This window comes from Thunnus albacares, chromosome 4 (genome assembly GCF_914725855.1).
Source record: "Thunnus albacares chromosome 4, fThuAlb1.1, whole genome shotgun sequence".
NCBI lineage: Eukaryota > Metazoa > Chordata > Actinopteri > Scombriformes > Scombridae > Thunnus > Thunnus albacares.
Window position 1 is genome coordinate 5424210 of NC_058109.1, and position 14826 is coordinate 5439035.

Below are 14826 nucleotides of genomic sequence, written 5' to 3' on the forward strand. Positions count from 1 at the left end.
TCTTTATTTTTTCTTTTTTGTAACAAATGCACGTTTAAAACAAATATCATGATTCCATCACCTCTGATGATTCTCATTGCATCAGAATGCTACCCCTCTATGGTGAGATATGTTTCCACCGTCTGTCTGATACTTTCCCAGTCATTTGCTTTTTGATGCATTGTCAGTAATTACATGTACTGTATGTTACTTGCAAAAATATATAAACACCTGCAGTGAACTTCCCAATTGGAAACGGAAAGCTAGAAATTCAGACAAAGAAGCAAAACGATTTAGTGTTTCAGTTTTCTGCTGCTTGTTTTAGTAGGAGCAGGTTGGCATAATTGATTACATCTCACCGTTAAGGCAAACAATCACGGAGGAATTTTCAGAAGCGAGAACTGAGCCAGCCAGCCAGCCGCCTCCAATATTAGAAAAAAATGTTAAATAATTAGTGCAACTTTGTAGGTTAGAAATGATGTGTTTGGCTCTGACAAATAAAACAGAGGTGGGAGATTAAGAGGGAGATATGTGGTAATATATCTCGCCGAAATGAAATGTGACGCTTCACAAATATCTCCACCCACACTGTTCTGGGCTCAAAGACAATCCTCTCTGTGCCTGTCATGGTAGCTATCGCTTTAGAGTCAGTTTCCTTCTAATTAAACCCCAGCCTGCAGTTAAAGCTACATTCACCTCTGTGCTTGAACGCTTATTTCTATGAAAGGCTCAACTTACATTTGTAATTTAGACATCACAAGTTTTACAGAAAAAAAAAAAATCCTTTTGCACTCAAATGTTGCATTTGGTAATTTTGAAAGTTGTTAGAGTATCATCATTCATTCTGCTGAAATGATGTGACAGAAATTTTGAAGGTGATACTGAAGTGATAATTTGAATCGAACAGTCTTGTCACACCAAATGCCCCGAATAGAGCACAATGTCACATATAAAGAAGGACTATATTCCTCCATCCTAACATTAATTAGAGATGAAAGACAGCTAGAAACTGACAACTGTGTGATATTGAACTAGTGTGTTTAAGGGCGTGGAGGTAATTGTACATTAACCTTCGATTCTCACTTTCCCAAAAGTCTTCTATGGTCAAAAACTGAGGTTTTAGATCTGAAACCCAAAGTTTTAGCTATAACCAAAGTTGTTGCAGTACTTGTCCAAAGTTGTTTTACTTCTTTTAACTACCAAGATTTTATGTGAAAAGCTCAGAGGTGCAGTTTCTGATTCTCGCTGTTTTCAAAATGATCTAACTGCAAGATAAGAGGTGACAAAATAATGCTGAGAGGAGGATTGTCGGTGTTGTACACAAAAGATAGGTACCATAATTTGATTTTTGAGTGTTTTTGTGACCAATAATCCCCCACTAGGAGGAAGGAGTTTTGAGAATACACTACGCACCTCTGAGACGGTTGATTCATTTGGAAATTACAGGAATCTCTCTATCAGGAGATTTCAAATGACTCCCGGTCCACTCGAGCCAGTCCTAAAGTCAGGAAATAAACAATGAACCTCCCGCACCGAGACAGTAAAAGGACACGTCCTCTTTTTCAGACAATATACTGCACCCTCAGGGGTTCAGTCTATGACAGGAGAATTGAGGCGATTAGTAACTGATGTCAGCCCAGGGAATGGACTCAGGCTGGATCCATTGCACATGACAGGCTCTTACAAGGCCAAGTGGTCTAAAGTCGGTGTGTGTGTGTGTGTGTGTGTGTGTATGTATGTGTGTGTGTGTGTGTGTGTGTGTGTGCCTGCAATGGACTGAGACTCCAAATTGGGGGACATACAATACATACACACATGCAACATTACAGAGAGTCCTGAGTGCTTCCATGGTGACAGATGCTAAACTTATACTTATTCACAGATAATTTGGTGATGTTAACACAGACACAAACTCACTCACTCCCCCACAGAGCTGGACTTGACCCCCATTCTGCAGATGTGACACATGGTTGAATAATGGACTCTGCTGCTTGCTGAGATAAATGTTTGATGGTCCACTTACAGCACTGTTATAATGGGTGATGGCCAGCCATTTACACACACACACACACACACACGCACACACACACACACACAGATGCACAAATTCTCACATACTGCATGGTCTCACATGTAAACTGGTAGTTGAAACAGGAATGCTTCGGAGACTATTCTGTTTTTTTAGAAGCATAGCCGGCCTTCATTCCTGTTGGTTATGATAACATTTTAATCTCCAATTTAATTACCGAGACCTGGAAATACACTGCTAGACACAGCTGCACAATGCAGACTATAAGAGCAAGCGACTCAAGCTGTCAGACAGGTTGTAAACAAATCCACAGTTTAGCCAAAATATAATTATTTGGAAGTAAAAAATTAAGCTGAAAACATCTTAAAATGTGCATTAATCATTTTACTGCTTTGTGAAACTGCCTGTGTTTCACAGCTACAGTAATACTGTAGTAGCTCTTCAGAATCTGGTGGGCATTTACAACAGATAAGTTTCCCTGTTCAAACAACTGGCTATAGACACAATAAACTATGAATTTGTGGATTTGTTTACAGATACTGTGCTAACACTGATGTGATGTTGCTAATGATTATAAAGCAGTTTCTAAAAGTGTTGCATCCTCAGATCCTCTGCAGAGATGTTTGTGAACAAAATCTTGTCATAACCAAAAGGAATGACCAAAAACATTAAGCGTGCTTCCAAACTGGTCCATCTCACACTCGTCTGACAGAACAAATACACTTTTATTTTATTTAATACACAGACTGCTCAACAGCTAGCATTTCACTCGCTTTACATGCACATAACCACGACTCAAATTTTTACATTTCGTCTATTTTCTTCCAGTTTTACGTGCATACAGTGATTATGTATTGGGATTTGAGTGCTGCCAAACATGCAGGTGATCTCTACTGTACTGTACCTAAACACATCCTGCATAGACACAGACGAGGAACTAACCCGCTGCTACTGCTGCTGCTCCGCTAACATGCTGCTTTTGCTAAGCAGCCTGTGTGAGCATTGTGTTAGAAGCTCTTTGCTTGCACAAAGTGATGTGCAAGCATAAAGGCAATAATAAAAGATAAACATGCTCCTCTTTTGCCATGTGTGCACTTCCACATTGTCTTTTAGTTGTCAAAACTATCCAGCTTGATAAATACAAATCAGGTCAATCACTATTCAGAAAATGACCTGCACTATATGGAGTTACTAGCCTGACTGCGGTGATGTAATAATAACTAAACAGATGAGAAATATTGAACACAAACTCTGTGTCTGGACTATCTTCTCGCCACGGACTTTCTAATTTGTTTTGACATTTATTTATAGATTCATAATTAATTTCCTCCAGCATTCATCTGAGAGGGTGTCTGCGTGTGTTCCAGTGTGTTCATATGCATATGGCATGTTGACATCCGTCTTGTCACAGAGCACTTTAATTGGCTAGGTTATAAATAGAAATGAAAATGTATCACTCTAAGGGTGTTTTTTCTTTAATTGTAACCCTTATTTATGAAATTTCTTTCCTGCCGACACCCAGTTTTACTTTCACAGAGTTACACACATGAAAAAGTTTGACTAACATACTTATAATACTGCCTGTTGGCTGTGTGCCTTGCTAAAGGACACAATGACAATATTTACAGATGGAGGAGAAGGCGGATTTCCCCGTCCTGCCACCCTCAGCTGGCTGCTCTGCTGGTGTTAGCTAGTGTGTGTGTGTGTGTGTGTGTGTGTGTGTGTGTGTGTTCAAATCCCCATATTTGTGCTCCACCCATGATGTCTATTGACTTGGCTGTAATGAGGTGCTAATAAGAAACACCGACAGAACGCAGATATAAACAGTGTCAGTAAAAGGCCTTATGTTCATGTTTTTGTACATATGTGACTGTATACACATGCCAGTCTGCAGGTATACAGTATGTCAGTATGTAGATGACAGATTGTAGGCATGGATGCATGTGTGTGTGTGTGTGTGAGAGAGAGAGAGAGAGAGAGAGAGAGAGAGAGGGTGTTTTCATGCAATAGGTGAGATATTTTTCATCCAACTCAGCCTTTAGGGAAAAGAAAAGTATTGTAACATGACACACTATTCATATATATATATAGGTATGATAAACTATAGCCATCATATCGTTGTTGAAATATGAATGCGTGTGTGACGAGGTGGAGGGCGATACAACCAGCAGAGAGCCATGATAAGCTATACATCATACCTACATTGAAATATTTGTGTATTTTTTTCCAGCTGATAGTATTCATATAAGCCCACAATGATGATGATGATGATGATGATGATGATGATGATGATGATGAAGTACAGTGTAGAAAGGGGTTGTGTATGTTTGCAGCAGAAACCATTTATACAAAGCCAAGATAAGCTGCAGCCATCGTATCAGGAGTGTGTATGTGTGTTTATGTATAAACACCACCCATACAGAGCTAGAAAAACACTCCAGCTGTTATATGAATACAGAGGTTTTTTTTATGAACCTGTATGCATGTAGCATAAATCCATGAAACAATCTTCTGCAGGAATGTGTAACGGTCGCTATGGCTTCATGAGTCACATTCAGCCGTGTTTTATCTTATTAAAGTTGTACAATTCTTAAGAATGTTATTGTACTGAGACAGATATATCAGTTAGGGGTGTGCCCGAATACAAATACATTATTCGGCAAAGCACAAATAGTGGGTTTTATACGAATATTTGTTTCATACAAATATTTTTTAAATTATTTGTTTTCAGGATATTAAAAAAAAAACATGTCAACACTTATTCTAGCACTTTAATTTTCTAAAACTAGAGGCGTAATAAAAACAAAAACAGGATTTTTAAGCCTCTTTCCACTTTCGAATACAAATACAAATAATTGAACTGTCTCAACAAATACAGATACAAATACAAATACTGGGCTCTCTGCACATCCCTAATATCAATATTATACATTGGCTCAGTATATCAGGTATATAATATATATATAATCTGATCATTTTCATAGTTTCATGTGTTGCTATATAAATAGATGATCTAAACGCCCAATTTTCAGTGTGTTTCCAAAGATTTTTACAGGTGAAATGCAACAAAAATGACGCATAGGAGCATTTTCTAATCTTGCGCCCCTATCAGCAGTACTTTTTAGGACATCTTCATTTGTCTGTGCTTCTCAAAACTGTTACAAATCACTCTTAAAAAAAATGATGATGTGACAACGCTGTGGTTAAGACCTGGTTAGATTTAGGCACAAAAAGTACTTGGTTAGGTTTAGGGAAGGATCATGGTTTGGGTTAAAATTGCTACTTCCTGAAAGTTAGGCAACCTTTGTTGTCATGGCTACAATAGTAACCAAAGGGTTATGGTTGGGATGCGATTGTAGTTACAGTTTGTAAAAAGCTGTCTTGACTCGTGGTTGGAAATGTGGTCATTTTTGGGTGACTGACAATATGACCCATTGTGATGTTTTTCTTGGGAGGACTGTTCTCAAACATGCAAGTTTTTTTTCTTCTTTTTTTGGTTAAAAAGATGTAGTTTCTAGTGAAACAAGACGTCGGTGTGGGGCTTTAGACACTGAGAGCAGTTCCTGCAGGACAAAGGAGCCACTACTCACCCACTAGACTCTAATTTCTTTTTGTCAGCATCCTGTAAGAGATAGCACGCCATTTTCTGGTCTGCATCACTTTGAGCGGCTATGAAATCCATTCTTCACTAAAAATATCCACAGCCCTCACTGGCTAACAATGAATCAATAAATTAATCACTTTTCACTTTTAGCAGAACCCACCTGTAATTATCCCAAAATATCTGCACACATATACAATAAAACACATTCTCATCTCTCAAACAGTGACAAATACATCACACACACACACACACACACACACATAGTACCATGCATAACCTGGCGGCGTGTTTTTTCTACACCGTATTAATATTTATGACCAGTTTTAACGGCTGTGGCTTTTACAGCCTGGCTCTCAGCACTCTGCACTTTATTAATATCATAAGGACAATGTCAGCAGAGCCCTTAAAGAGGGTTATGGGTATGATAGAGTGTGTGTGTGTGTGTGTGTAGGTAGGTTTTTGAGTTAGTTAGGTGTGAATGCTGTGTGAGTTGTGTATGTACGTGAGCGTATACAGGTGTGTTCACTTAGTGTGTAGTGAGGGAATGTGTGCGAGAGATGTGTATGTATGAAAACTATTGAAATGAGGCAGCAGTGTGTATGTGAGTATATGCTTTGTATCTCATTTTCCTTTTTTCTTTGTTTCACTCCTCTTTTTTTTACCTTTTTCTCACTCATAGATAGATAGATAGACAGATGGATGAATGCAGCCTGGTAGTATTTGTTTGTGTGAGGTCTGCTCTTCTGTAAAAAAGAACGGAAATATTGATCTTTCTCAGTCCTACTTGACTTTCCCCTTGTACTGAAACACAGTCCAGTGGAGTGTGAGTGTATGTGTGTGTGTGTGTGTGTGTGTGTGTGTGTGTGTGTGTGTGTGTGTGTTGCAGTGTCCTCAGATTTTATGAGATCCTAATCTCTGGCCTCTCACCAGATGAAGGGTGCATGCCGGGGGGGGGGGGGGGGGGGGAAAGTTGCCAACAAACCATTACAGAGATACCGCAGGGAGTCCAGTATCACACACAGATACACAAACACAAGCACACACACACACACATATATATGGATGAATGAGATATTGGTCAAGTGGAATGCAGAAGTATAGATCTGTGGCTGCGCTATCAGGTAAAGGACAGAAGGACAGAAACTTTTGGGTAAACACTTCTTCCAAAATCTCTCTCTCTCTTTTTTTTTCTACCGTTTTGCAACTTATTCAGTTTCAGACGTTTGAATAAATATATTTAATTGTACAGTTAACAGTCAAAAGTTTGGAGACGCTTTCTCATTCAAGGGGACGGGAAGTTGTGTCCAACATTTTGACTGGTACTGTACGTAATATCTAAAAATATCATGCTAATAATAAGTGCTGCATTCCTGTGAATGATCCCTTCATTCCAATCCAATACAGTGCAAAACTATCTCAGCCTTGAAACCCTTAAAACAACAACAACTCATCATCAAACTAAAAGAATCATCCCTGCTTCCATTTGTCCCTCCGCCAAACCTCCATCTTCTATCTTTTTGCTCTTTTCTCATTCCATATCTATCTACTGACCAGCCTGTTGGTGATGGAGGCATCCGATGTGCACCGTTTTTTGTTTTTTTTTAATTATTCTTTATTTTTGCTTTGTTCCTCACAGACTTAATCAGTTTTGTATGATAGCAAAACACCTAAAGCTTAAACGAGAACATTGAGTTTTGGGAGACTGGCCTGTTGGTTATCTGTGAAGTGATGAGACCATAGACAGTGAAACATCCATAACCCTGGTAGATCAATGATTCTAGTGCCCCATGCTATAAGTTTAGCATACTCTGCATTAATCAAGGGTAGTAGGCCATGAACACTATATCCAAAGTTAAAAACTGATAGCTTGTAGCAGCTCTAAAGCAAAATAAACAATATAACTATTATGGGACCACATTTGGTGCAGAAGAAACACATCTGACAGCAAATTTAGGATGCATATGTACTGTTAAATATGACATAGCCTTCCCTTTTCCAACCACCATGGAGTACTTTACACTTCCCGATAATTAATGTGGTTGTTTTTGGACCTACGTCAGGTAAGAAACCACATATTCATCCTACATACAGACTTTTCCCAACGCTAAACATGGCTACTTTAGCTATATTTGGTAAATTATTTTTGCAAAATTTAAATATCTGCAAACCATACTTGTTAAAAAATATTTTTTTCTCATTTTAAATGTTACAAATAATACTACTATTACCTGCTATTACTCAACATAATGTATGCTAAAGCATCAGCATGGAACATGATAATGAATGATGCATGAATTTGATGTCTATGTTTTCATCTCTTAATGGTGAAGTTAACAAACTGGCCAATCTCCTATGAAGAAAAGGGCAATTTTTTGGGTGAGTGAAGTGATCATTTCACAAGCCATAGAGCTCCTTATTACCTCTAATTAATTTGATTGACTACTGACCACTTCACAGCTGATTTATAGCGGGGTATTTCAGCTAAATATCGTCTGAAAAGACTGTAAAAATCCTCCCAAGATGGTCTGTTAAACCTCCAAAGGACCAATCTTGTAAAGATAAAGTGGACCAAATACAGACAAACATATCGACCAGATCAGATAGACAGACGGTAGAGAAAAGACAGCCTTCAGACAGACGACTAGATAGATGTACTGTCAGATTGACAGGCAACCACTCATCGTCTGTGAAGGCATTATGAAACAAATCCAGAGAGACAAAGTTTTTATGAGGACACAAAAAACAGACGTAGCAGTTAGATGGACAGGTTGTACAGGTGGATAAGAAGAACAAAACATGTTTAAAAAAGTTTAAAATGTCAACGAGTCAAAAATAATTTTTTTCATTCAAACCATGAACTAATCCAATGTGTTTGTCCTTCTTCTGGGTTTTGCTCTGTTGTCATCATCGGCCTCACCTCACCATGCTTCAGAAGACATGCTTATTCCTACTCTTATTACCTGTAAGTAGAGATTTCACATCAGGAATAACTCCTTTCTCAGCCCATTTGACTACTTTTTTGGATTTTTGTTAAAAAATTTTGTCTTGCATCCTGTTTTGACTTGTATCATATTTAACCCCATCCTGAACTGGAAGACATACAGTACAGCATTTGAATCTCAAAAATATTGAAAACCAAAGACATCCTGACAACATGCTGAAAAAAAAAAAAAAACATCCATCTGACCATAGCAGAGTCCGCATTTTTTTTTTCCTGTTTGTTTGATTTACCAGCCAGCTAGATATTTACACTGCATGTTGAAAGGTCTGCAGGATTACTTGCCAACGACAAACTTTGACTTGATGCTTAGCAGACAAACACAGCAAACCCGCAGGCACAATATGCCATTTGGCAGGTGGCACTAAAACATGACTCTAAAGGAATGCAAATGCCGACTTAGCTTGCCAACAAAATGCAATAACAGTCGAGCGGTACAACACGGCTCACGCTGTACTGTAAAACCGGAAACATAAACACTATCAGCGGCTTATAAAAACCTATTTATTTGCTAAAACTTGTCTTTTTTTGATGGACACCATTCAGCCAAAACTTGACTTAACTAGACGCAACATTCCCTGAATATTCCCTGAATAATTCCTTCACATTATTAGTTCCTAACAGTATTTTTAAGGAAGGAAACAGTGTCACTTAAACTTCCTGTGCTGGCCTTTTTTCAATATAGTGCTTTGAAACATGTAATGTAAGAGCGACACTGTATATTATCACATATTCACCTTTTAGCAAAACACTTATCGGTGAGTGCATATAATATATTGGCTGGCTGGAACAGCCTTAATTTGGTGGTGAAGGGAAATTTTCAGTTGGACTTCATCTGCATTGTTTGCACGGTCCGTCTCTTAAAGTGTCTCACCCTAAAAGGTCAATGTAATTCACTGTTATCTTCTCCACCAAGTGGCCATTTCCTGCTTATTAGCCAATTCTAATGAGGTGCTATTATAACTGTCTGTTCATACATGCACAAGCACGTAGAGGCACACACAATCCCAAATGTACACACACACACACACACACCAGCATATATACCTGCACAAACACATACACTCATTTGCCCCGAGCTCCCTTACAAATCCCTGCAGAGAATTTTTCTGAAAATCCCTGCTTCTCCAGCTGTCTTCAAAGCATCTCAAAAATTTTCCTCTAAATCTGCAGCACAGTCCTAACTGAGCGGAACAGTCATCGCATTGCCAAAACTTCTTCTTGAAACAGCCACCCTGCGGCTGTTTGACCCATCCAGGAATTACTTCTTCACACTGTAGAAATGTACACAATTAGGAAGACGGCAGCCATCACATTGTGTTTTTGCTGCTTTTTTCCTCACGCGTGCAGTACAGTAGTGTTTCATTTGTTTTCATCAGAGAAAAATTAATACACAGTGTCATTTTGACTCTCCTAGCAATGTGCCTATCACACATACACACTAACACTATAATCTATATAGTCCAAATCATGCACACATACACAAATACACACATACCCCACATAATGTACCGAAGTACCACACTGCACTGTATATATAGATGAGCAATGTTTAAAGTCATTTGCATAACACACACACACACAGCAGTAAAATGCATGGACACCCAAATGCACACAATCCTTTATTTACTGTACATGTAATATTTAAAGAAATTAGTCCCTCATAGAGCCCTGACCAGTATATTGTCATGGCTGTAATTGGCTGATGCAGTATTATTGGGAAGTAGATTTTTCCACTGATTCTATATAGATTCCAAGGATACTTATGAAAAATGTTTATGCTATGGATTCGCATTAGAAAATGAATATTGACTAATATAATTTGAGGGTTTTTTTTGTTGTTTTTTGGCATTTGGCAAATGTTGTTTAAAACAGGAAATATGAGAAGAAAGAGGGGTATGACATGCCACAAAGGTCTGCGGCTGGAATCAAACTGCAGCTTTTACTCTTATTTTGTTCCCCTTTCAAATATAAATATTAGTATTGGCCAAGCAGCATCATAATAAATGAGTTCTGTCTGATAGAAAAATAAAGCACACATACACAATTAGACATAAAGTAGCAGATACACGAGCATATGTGTACAAGCACACACACACACACTTACACATATACATACACACATGCAGCTATAGCCCAAGGATGTTTACTGTTAGATGAGAGAGGGATTAAAAGATGTGTTAGACTCCTGCAGTCCTGCAGTGTGTGTGTGTGTATTTGTACTCTCTCTCTCTCTCTCTCTCTCTCTCTCTCTCTCTCTCTCTCTCTCTCTCTCTATTTCCAACCCCTATTTCTCTCTTCACCTCTCTGTGTATCCCTCAATCTTTTCCTCCCTGGCTGGGTCTGCCTCTAAATCCTGTGATACGCAGATGAAAGTTTGTTTGGGCTTTGCCTGCAGCCTCCTCTAGAGCTACCGCTGTCATCCTGGAGTGACTGACTGTCTGTCTGACTGCAGCAGCGGCGACTAGGGATGGCTTCGGGATATTTGAGCTATCTAGCTGCCAACCGACTGACTGAGGCCATTCTAGCCATAATACAGGAGTTCTGTCAATCCCTTGACAAGTGAAACAAATGTCGTTTCCCCTTGTTTGATTGGATGCCGTAAGGTTTACCCTGTTGACTCTTTCTAGACTCGTACTGCAATAAATGCAATTCCCTCTGCATGCATCACTTTCTAGAACAAAAACAACAATGTTGGAAACCTTTAAATGGTTGTCACATGGTCGTTTGTAGCTTGTATTGTGGATATTTGTAGCTACAAATGTGTTTGGATAATTATTGGCACACATGTATTCTATGACACTAGTCCTTGGTTGACACTGGCTGCATCCTTGGACTTGATAGAAATACTGCATAACATCAAATTAATTAATTGAGTGAATTATATTTTCATTTTTTAATAGATTACTTAGTATTTAGACACAATTATAGCAAACACTGGACCATTGAACTCTTTACAGATGTTTAATGATAGCAATTGTCAAATGTAGACAATGTGATAAAAGGTAATACAAACTTATTTATTGCTACCAAAAGAAACAACAGTAAATGAAACAGTCTACTTTAAAATGGAAAATAATAAGTCCACAATGTGGCTTTCTTAGAAATACTGATACAGCTGTTGGGAACATTAATAGTTAAAAGATTAAAAGGATCGGATATGCAAAGTTCTTATGTCATCACTCAACCCTTATGTTAGCACCTGATTGGTGCACCGAAATCCATGAGCTAAGATTTGCATCTGAGATTTGTCATGTTTTTAAAAATAATCTATGTTGACTCACAGTTGGAAACAGGTAAACAAACTGTGGTCTCCAGTAATAAAATGATATTTTTTCCACCTTGTCTTCCTCCTGCACAGACTTTGACGCTCTATAGTAACTTCATCTGATTTCTCCATCGGTCCCGTCATAATGACTATGCATGGGCGCAAGAGGTCTTTCCCACTTGAATGAAAACCTATGCCTTTTGGGACACTTCCCGGAACAATTCTGTTGTTTTTCTTGGTAGGACAGTCTCTCCGGATTGCTTTTTCGTAGGATGTTTTGTATTCCAAATACATACGGGGAGTGAGGACAGCTGTATTTCTATTATTTATATTCATTATTTATATTCTAACAGGGGGAGAGAAGAGAGCTGTATTTATATTATTCTGAAACCAGCAACTCACCATGCAGTGACAGCATTTCGGTAAATAAATGTCTATAAATCTATTTGGAAAGCATTACATTGTTTTTCATAAAAACCATTCTAGCCCATGAACGGTGCCACTTCCATGAAATATGATGCCGTTCCCTAGCGGTCTAACTTATCCTGAAAAGCACAATATATGACATGTCCAACTAAGATATGTAATGACTATGTCATGAGCTTGTAAAAACAGGAAAATTAGATGGATTTCAAAGGGGTAAACAGAGAACTTTTGAGTTTTTAGGCAACATTAAATGATGACCTTCATCAAATATTGACAAATTAAAAGAACTCCAACTTAAATATTCAGTCGCACACATTTAAAACACATTATGATACTTTTTAAAGGGAGGTAGCTTAATGTGAAACTTGAATGAAAGCACATAAATTCAGAAAACGGCATCATGCACATTTTAAAGAATTTGAATGATGAACTTAAGTAATTCGTTTTAACTAAATGGATATCCAGCATTTGGAAAATGAACCCTTCAAGTGCTCATGACACCTAATATATCAAATGAGCAACAATTAAAAAGCAGTTTCTTCTTTTTTTTTTGCTCGAGTTCACTGAAAGTACTGCCGCTTCGCCTCGCTTCATTTCATCTCATTCTTGTGTCTCTCAGTAATAACGCCTCCTCTCAAACCCATCAAGGGGGAGCGCTCAGCTCAGCCCCCACCCTAAAAAAAAAAAAAACCACAACGGATCCACCGCGCATCCACGCATCGCTCATTATCGACACATCAAACGAACTGCAATTAACATCGCCGGGGGCACAAAGTAGTGCGTGATTCTCGCCGCGGTCGGCACCCAGCGGGGTAACCTTAGTGCTTAATGAACTGCCGCTGTGACATTCATTAAAGAAGGATTATGTCGTGCTCATTGCCACTTACAATATGCAAGGAATTTGTCATTTAAACGAGTCCATTAACGGAATGAATGTGTGATAGGTAGAGGTGTGGAGAAGGGAGGGAGGGAGAGGAGAATGAAAGGGCTCTTCTCCTCTCACAACTCTCAAGTTTCAGTCTGTTGCTTTTTTTCTCCGATACCCACGTCTTTGTATTGTCTCCGCTTTTAGCCTGTTTCTTCCCTCCGTTCTCTCCTCTCACCCATTTCTCTGTAGCCCTCATCTCCATCCCTTCATCTTTTCCATTTGGCTTTCCTTTTCTTTGCTCACCTCCTCCTCCTCCTCCTCCTCCTCCTCGCCTCCTGCCCACTTTCTGTCAACGTGCCGTCAGATAGCCAGGAATAGGCCACTCTAAGCTCCAATCACACACACACAGGAGGTTTTGAGGCTCCGTCTCCATTGCCAGGCCCTTCCTCCTTTTTCTGTCTTGCACTTTTCTTTCTCTCTTCCTCTCTTATTCCCCCGCTTCCTTTTTTGTCCCTTCATTTTCTTGTTTATTCTTAAACTGTTTCATTTATTTCCCTGCTTTCTCTTCTCTGTTTTTTTTTTCATTACTTCGTCTCTCGGCTGAATCGCTTAAGTATCCGAGGGAAAGTACGGCTCATCATCATCTGATCCCACACACACACACGCACACTCATATACTCTAATATACAATGATACAGCTTTAATTTCATATCTCTGCATATATCTTTCAGTCACACGCGCACGTTATCGCCAGTGAAACGATAGAGATGAAAAGAGATGTTGCCTCCACATCTGACCTCTCGCTTATTGCTTTCTGACCCATAGAGGGCTTTACAAATGCAATTGTACACACACACAAACACACAGACACATGCACAAGCACATTCACAAACACAGACACACAAAGATTGTAGATAAAAATGTGCACAGCAAGTGCAGATTATTATATGCCCTCATATTACACTACTGTGACAAACAGAAGCACATGCACGTACAGGTACCACACAAACACATGCTTGAACACACCAATATGTGTGCCAGTCATGTCTCCGTAGGAATTCTGTTCATATTGGATGCAGCACATGATTTACATATGACGCTAATGTTAAATGCCGCTGCAGCAAGTAGTGTTCCTATTTATGTAGTGAAATAAAAGCTAAAGATTAGAGGGTTGGGGTGGATGATGTGAGTTTAACTTTGATGCAGGAGACAGAATCTCAAACCAACAATGAATGTTCCCTTTTTTAACTATGAAGATCACCATTCTCTAACTTAAAGCAAGACTTATAGTTGCTTACGTCAAACCACTATACTGTAGTTGCCACAGTTTAATGTAGAAATGTGTAAAACATTGAATGAATAAAACGTAAATGTTGCCAGTCCAGGCGTTTCTTTGTTTTTTTACATCTTTTCTGAGATTCACCTTAAAGCGAGAACAGTTACAATTATCATTTGTGTGTTTAGGCCTCATTAGTTTTGTTTTTTTTTCACAAATTGGTGCATTCTCTGAGGTGTTAACACTGCAAGAGACCCCCTGTTCACTGTACACTGAGAGATCAGCGTCCACTGGCAGCAGAAAACATAAGTTTCTGGTGTGTGGTGGCATAAAATCTAGATAAAGAACTGTTTAAACAGATTAGATCAGTTCGTTTTT

General features: G+C 38.8%; 1 protein-coding gene across 1 annotated transcript in view; it reads left to right on the plus strand.

Annotated features, from left to right (window-relative positions):
- Positions 1 to 14826, plus strand: part of ptprt (protein tyrosine phosphatase receptor type T) — a 280227-nt gene that overhangs the window by 177008 nt on the left and 88393 nt on the right. Inside the window, exon 17 of the mRNA XM_044348580.1 lies at positions 8545 to 8574. Within this exon, the coding sequence (XP_044204515.1) occupies positions 8545 to 8574 (30 nt within the window). The remainder of the gene's footprint in view (positions 1 to 8544; positions 8575 to 14826) is intronic.